The sequence below is a fragment of the Penaeus japonicus genome, unplaced genomic scaffold (genome assembly GCF_977035675.1).
Source record: "Penaeus japonicus unplaced genomic scaffold, GWHDUDI00000001_assembly GWHDUDI00000037, whole genome shotgun sequence".
In the NCBI taxonomy this organism is placed as follows: Eukaryota; Metazoa; Arthropoda; class Malacostraca; order Decapoda; family Penaeidae; genus Penaeus; species Penaeus japonicus.
Genome location: NW_028234439.1, coordinates 5,038,491 through 5,045,990, shown reverse-complemented (window position 1 = coordinate 5,045,990; position 7,500 = coordinate 5,038,491). Strand labels below are relative to the sequence as shown.

The 7,500-nt window shown below is 35.5% G+C and overlaps 1 protein-coding gene across 2 annotated transcripts in view; it reads right to left on the bottom strand.

The window, feature by feature from the left end:
- LOC122266912 (mitogen-activated protein kinase kinase kinase slipper) overlaps positions 1-7,500 on the bottom strand; it is a 27,701-nt gene that overhangs the window by 17,899 nt on the left and 2,302 nt on the right. For both annotated transcript variants that reach the window (XM_086532387.1, XM_086532386.1), the window contains exons 3-5: positions 7,313-7,488; positions 6,779-7,013; positions 5,151-5,261 (exon numbers count right to left, since the gene is read on the bottom strand). In XM_086532387.1, the coding sequence (XP_086388513.1) occupies positions 5,151-5,261; positions 6,779-7,013; positions 7,313-7,488 (522 nt within the window). The remainder of the gene's footprint in view (positions 1-5,150; positions 5,262-6,778; positions 7,014-7,312; positions 7,489-7,500) is intronic.

Genomic DNA, 7,500 nt, shown 5'->3' with positions numbered 1-7,500 from the left:
GGTGGCAGAAGGTAAAATAAAACAAATAAAACAAAAAAATCTGACTAGATAAAAAGAAATTAAATCATATAGGAACCTTAAGACTTTGCAAAATATCTAGCACTTGGAGAAAACTTAAATCAAGTTGCTCATGAAACTACTGTAACTAAGCAAAGCCTATGATAAAGATATTTGAATAAAAATATTGGTGGAAGGACAGTCTTTTTTTGTTTTTGTGTTTTTTTCTGAGAACATGGACTTTGCTTCAATCATTACAGGTTAAAAAAAAAGAATTGTGTGTTTGACAATAAGATGCAAGAAAAACCATTGTGTTTAACAATCAGTTGTGTGAAATAGTGGTGTGTTTGACAGTTAGCTATGAGGAAAACTAGTGTATGTTTGATTGTTGGCTTTATGAAAGAACTAAGAAACACAAAAGCTGTGAAGGAAACTTGGCTGGTAAAGAAAAAAAGCAGCTATCTCCACTGATTACCATAGCATCATTTATCTATCAGCAAAATACCTCAATTGTATGGCATATTTTACTATATCTATGCAAAACTAGGCTTAACCTTATTCAACTATATCCTTGATTACATGGCTTATTTTACACTATCTACAAGGACTATGGTTGACTACATCTGCCATCAAATGACAAGAGGTACATCTGTTACTCATCTACCAAAAAATTGGCAAGGGTTATATATATAAGAACAGAAAATGTTTGCTACAGTAATCAAAATCTGCTTTGTAGGTTAGAATAAAAATGGCTTACTCGCTAGAGAGAGAAAAAAAAAAGGGGAAAGAAATGTCCCCATTTTTATTCACTTAAAAAAATGTCTAAAAAAAGTAATAAAATCACAAAAAAATAAAATAAAATAAAATAGTCAAATAATAATAATAATAATAATAATAAGTAATCATTTGAAGATGCATTTTAACTGCAGGAATAAGACCTTAAAAATTCCTTCCAAAGTGTAATCAACATAATTTTTTAATAATTTCTAATAGATTTCATGCCAAAAAAAAATAAGTATCAAGTATGAGGGGTTAATTCACATTTGGTACCATAATTTTAACTCTTCATCACATTGCTGTTCAATAAAAATATATATAAATAAATAAAGATATATAAATATATACCGAATATCGTTACAGACAATCACATGAACTGTATAATAGTCTACCATGGTAATTGTATTCATAATATCATTGCCCCTCTTCATGTCTATCTAATTTATATCAAATTCGGTGTTGTGCACTCAAAAGGGTTAAGGCCATTCTAACATGCAGTGGAGTGGAGATATAACCGTTTAAGTACATTTATGTAAATAAATTTGATTTAAGAAAAAAATATATATATATGAAAAAAAGATATTTAGATGAAGAAAGGGTACAAAAAAAAAATCAAATAAATAAATATTCATTTTAGAAAATGACATTAAAATTAACAACAATTTTATGCTTTCATTCACAAGTGAGTGATAAAATACACTTTAAAAAATACATTTAAAAAAAATTAAAGTTAAAAAAAAAAATAATAATAAAAAAAAAAAAAACAAGATCTGATTGAAACTCTATACTAACTATGGCTTATAAAGATGGAGAGAGCTGTTATCAGGAGCTTACATGACTTTAAGGCAACCCCCAGAGACCACTCACGTACTTGGCTTCGTGTAAGGCGATGGGGAACGGAGGCCTAGATAGCAATCATGCCCCACCAGCCATTTCAAGTGGTGTATTACTGTAAGGTGAGGGGGGGGAACCAGGGCCATTGTACAGCGGTAAAATTGTAACCCCCGAACCAGCCATTTTCAACCTTTTTTTTTTTTTATTGTTCTTTTTTTTTTTTTTTTATAAGAAGTCTTACATTTATATATAAATCAAAAAGATAAAAGGGTAAAGAAAGTGACAGAAATGGAGAAAGAAAAGAATAAAAATGGATCCTTTTTTTTTTTTTTTTCTTTTTTTCTTTTGGAGTGGTCAAGGGCTATACTGGAGGTCTAACAAGTACAAGAAAAGGGGCCAGTAAATTCACTCACCATTTATAATACAGGGTGACATAGAGTTGGGGGGGAGTGGGGAGGTGGGGGGGATGCTATTAAATACAAGGAGAAAATGATGAATATAAGTCCAGAGCAAACAACTACTCTCTGAAATGTAGTCCAGGCGCCAAAGCCTTTCAGAGGACAACCTTTGTGAAACTGGAAAAAGAAAGAGAAAAAAAAAGAAGAGGGGGTCGTACAGCTTCTTCTCTGGTTTAAAATGGTTAGTCTGTACATCACTTCTTTTGTCTGATTCTAAAAAAAATATATATGTATAAGAAAAGTCTTTTCACTTTTTGCACTCTTTTGTGGAAGATGCACTGGCATACATTTCATGAATGAGAGTAGAGTGAATGAAAATTTTGATATTCCATGAAATATTGGGGAACTTTTATCTATCAAAATGAAAGCTCATGTGTATCTATATCATTTACAATTCACTGTTCATGAATACAATAAAAAAAAGAAATACCAAAAAAAATAACCATTCAAGCCTAAAAAATATATGTATTACCTTATATGAACCAGAAAAAATAATGTATATAGAAGTATAAAGATATATACAAATATACACTGTTTAATGTTTCAAGGGGCATCTTCTTTATATCCTACAGAGTCATTTGCCCATTTAATGGTGGGAACATAGCGGAGGAATCCTACAAATATATCAATAAAATGGGTCTTTCTCGGCCAAAAATCCAAGGAGGAACTCGAAGAATATATCACAGGAAGCCCTGATTACCAAATTTGTTCAATCACATTTCACAAGTGTATGATTGACTCTTCCCTCTGCTACTGTATCATGTTATCCTGTAGTTTATGACAGAAGGAGATATCAAGCTTATTTTCAACTTTCCTGAATAAGATGTTTAGGTGTATGGAAGACGAATGCTCCAGCACAATGTCACTTTAGAATCCAAAGCTTTTTTGAATTTACTGTTTCATTATCTTCTTTGGAAAAAAAGTAATCTGATGTCATTTACAATATCTTTGATAAATTTCAATGCCAATACTGTAGGAATTTTTTTTTTATGTAAAAGCAGTGACAAAATTTCTATGGTCTGCAAACAGATATAATGTAAAATTTTAGTAGTACTGCAAGTGAAACAGTACTTTAAAAAAATCTCAGTCATTTCGTATTCGTGACAACACTGCCTATAAATCTTTATAGATGAATGTTCTGATAATTTAGACAACTCCCAACCCAGTATCAATAAACTACGTTACAGTGCAATATCTACAAGAGTGGAGAAGTGCGGAGCAAGCATTTCCAAAGTCAAGTAGATATAAATGAGTGTGCTCCCCTTGACCTGACTAAGGAGCCTATAGAGGGCCATCTCCTGTATACACTTAGCAAAACTAAACCATTGTGGGGTAGAAACCTATCGATTAATACTTTCATTGTTTATTTCTTTGTTCTGCGAGGTATTTTAGCTTAATGTCTATTCAGTGCATATTGCCAAACATACTCACAAAATGGTATAGTCATGCAATATCTCTGAATTTGATTACCCTCAACAAACCGACACTTCAGAACTAAGTTACGAAGTAGCGAAAATCAACTCATTCTCTAAATCAATCAGTGGTTATAACACAATAGATGGGAGCAAAATAAGCTATCCTCAACCTGGAAATTACGTTTACAGCTCATGCTCAAAGACACCATTAAAAATCAGTCTCAAATCAAGCAGCAACAAGGGTAATCTGTTGTTAAAAACATCGGCCAGCTTAAATAGAAGCGCTCAGGCACGTCTGTTCTCATTTTGTTCTCAGAGCATACCTGCCAAAGCCAGGAATCAAATGCATGGGAACTACTGCAGGAAACATGGCAACATTTCAGTATTTTCTTGCTTTTATTTTATATTTGCTACCATAGTAAAGCCAATCTTTTCCCACCGCGATTGTGTATCAATACGGCAAGCAAACACAATGACAGGCTGAAGTTTATCTGGTCCATTTCTCTCAGTCATTCAGAAAGGAAAATATCTCTCACTGCAGTATTAGTCTGCCTAACCAAGGTGTACTTGGCTAAATAAACCGGTATCTTACAGGCCTACTTAAGTTCTTACCTTTAAAAAATCACAAGGACACTAAGTACTATTAATACAAAATGTACAATTTCATATAGTACATAAGCTATCACCCTTTTAATGTGAGACCTTATTCAACTAACATAGCATTTCATTTTCTTCACAATATATAGTCATCTTCAACATGGCTCCTTTTATACAGTTAGCTCATTAATTCCTTAATCAATCTATGTGTTTTTCTGCATTCCTTACCACAAAATATCTATAGAACATTAAAGGCATTAATAATAAAGATGTTATTTGTTAGTACTGCCACATCAACAGTTTACCTATTAGCAAAAATGATCAAAACAAAGTTATATGAAGAATTTTATACAACAATTTGGCACTACAGACTAGTACTATAATCATACTCATTCAAATGATGTACAAAAAATATTGACAACAGGGATACATGCACACACAAACACGTGAATACAGATGAAGACACAAGCATACACACATACATGTATTCATGCACACACACACACACACACACACACACACACACACACACACACACACACACACTCACACTCACACTCACACTCACACTCACACTCACACTCACACTCACACTCACACTCACACTCACACTCACACTCACACTCACACTCACACTCACACTCACACTCACACTCACACTCACACTCACACTCACACTCACACTCACTCACTCTAAAATCTACACAAACACACACAGAAAACACAAAAATATACAGACACACACAGCTCACTCACAAAACACAGAACACAAAACACAGAACATAGAACAACGATCACAGAACACGGAACAAACACTCCCACATAAACTTAAAATAACTAATATGCAGTGCCATTATGGACATACAATATTCTCAGTACAACTAAAGGATGGAAACACCTTAAGAGTTAATCATCAGGTGAACTTCTTAACGTCAACGCTACTTCTATAACATGACGGTAAAAAGTTTCTCTTATTTTGACCATATTTGCTTTCTGAACTGTCTCACTACTCTGTTTACTCTCATACTTAAAAATGCTGTTGAGTGTAAGAGAGAAGCGCATTGTCACTTACATGCAATGGCCCTGAGTCTGGGCACGCTAGGGGAGCCTGGGGGGCTGTCGGGACTCGAAGGGTTAAGCACAACACCCGCAGTCGGCTGCACTGTGATGTTGTGTCGGAAATCTACAGAGGAGAGCAGAGGAAAACACTGAGGCACCATCGACATGCATTCATGGCTTCTTTTTTTTTCTTATTTTTTTTTTCTTTTCTCTTCTCTCTCTCTTTTTTAATGTATTTATATATGTGCAAAAACAAGACATGTTTTCCTATACTTTCATTTACTTCTCAAGATTCTCTTTAATGGATTATGGTAAACTACAAATATGCTCAAAATTTACTTTTCAATTTTAAAAGAACATTTTTGTCTTTGGCAAACAAACACCAAGAAAACAAACTTGTTTCAGAGAGTTAACATGCTGTATTATTAGAGGGGGTGAGAAATATCCACAATCATTAATATTATCCTCCAATGACTGCATAAGTGACCCCATGATGCAGTAAAAACATTAATACCCTGTACTTCAAGACAAACTATGGAAATAATAAATCCATACTGTTAATAGTCTCAGCATGCTACACACTACAACATGGTTGGAAGTGTTACCCCTTTTAATAACAAGACCTATTCTCTTTTACAAGAACTAAGATATCAATTAATTATCTCCAACTCTGTAAACAAACTTATCAGTCTATCAGTCAATCACCATAACTGACTAAATCTACAAAACTGTTCATTGTTCTAAATGTCATCCATTCTGAGCCTTAATCCCAAAGCAAGCATGCCTTTGGCCTTAAAACTGAAGGATTGACACAGGGATGGAAGTGGGTGGAGTACCTGGGTGAATGTGAGTGGATGGGGGTGGGTGGGAGTGTAGGGGGCTGAGTGTGGGGAGAATGAGTGTATGTATGTAGAAGTGTATATATGTATGTATATGAGTGAGTGAGTGAGTGAGTGAGTGAGTGAGTGAGTGAGTGAGTGAGAGTGAGTGTGAGTGTGAGTGTGAGTGTGAGTGAGTGTATCTGCCTGCATCTGCATGTGTGTGGGTGTGCATGTGTATGAACACATAATAACAGCATATGTTTACCCTATCAGCATTTCATTTCACCTGAAAGAAGAGTACAGCTACATCCCAAATAGTGATCACTACTAAATCTATGTTACCTAACATTTTCTTCAATAAAATCTACTTTCCATATTGAAAATAACAAGATCATATAGTCTAAAGTGGAAAAAGTCTTGCTGTATTATGATTGTTAAATTACATGCATACAATGCAATTTTAAATAGCATCATTAAATCTAATTCTCTTACAAGTACATTAATAATATCAAGAAGCTGATCTTATTCAATAGCTTTAATCCCTTCCACGTAATCATGCATCTATGTTTAAAAGCCTTTGACATTAGTAAGTTCCCAACCCAGAAGGAAAAGCAAAATGCTCAAAGCAAAACGCAATCCTGGCAACTCTGCCTAAACATCCCCACAGGTTCTCTCAGCCCCTCAGCATCGCTCTCCCTTATGCCAAGAGAACAAGTCTCTGTAGCACCTTGGCTCATATGCGCACGCAAGCATACACCAAGGGAAACTAGCGAGCCTTCGAACGCCTGAGAGCATCCTTCTCGTCCCTCTCAAACCTTACCTGAAGGAGCTGAAATTTGGTGAGACCTGTTGAGGAGCTTCTTCTTAAACTTCCCCTTCCGTTTCTTTGGCGTGGGCTTGGCCGACTGCTGCTGGATGATGGCAATGGAGATCTCTCTCTGCAGGAGGTCCAGTTCTCTGTGATGTAGCTCTTCCTCTCGTTTCTTGAGCTGCTCAGCTATCTGCTTCTGCTGTACCCGTACTCTCCTGACTTCTTCCTCTCTACACCGCAGATCCTGCGAGGGGAACAGATATATTACGAGATGATACTTCGACAGTAAAATAAGATAGACAAAACGGAAAATTTTTGAAGATCTGTAATCAAAACTCCCAGTACTGAATGACTTAAAAACAATAATCATCTAATCCATCATGATAATTCTGCATGAATATCCTTCCTTCTCAAAACAAAAGCCAGGCACAACCAGCAAACACTATACTCTCTTTCCTTATCACAATTATCAACACATCCAACACATATATCATCACCCACGTAAACAACCCTCCCTGATCCTTCGAAACAAGTCCTACTCACGTTCTCCTTCATCCTAATCTCATTGACCTTCTCTTCGATTTCCACCTTCCAGTGGCCTTGCATAGTGTGGAAGCTCTCATGGGGCGTCTGCGTGAAGTTGGACCGGCTGATCTCATCGAGTTTCTTGAGGATGGTCTCGAAGGTCGGCCGAGAGTGAGGCTCTTGTTCCCAACATACTGTAAAGAAGA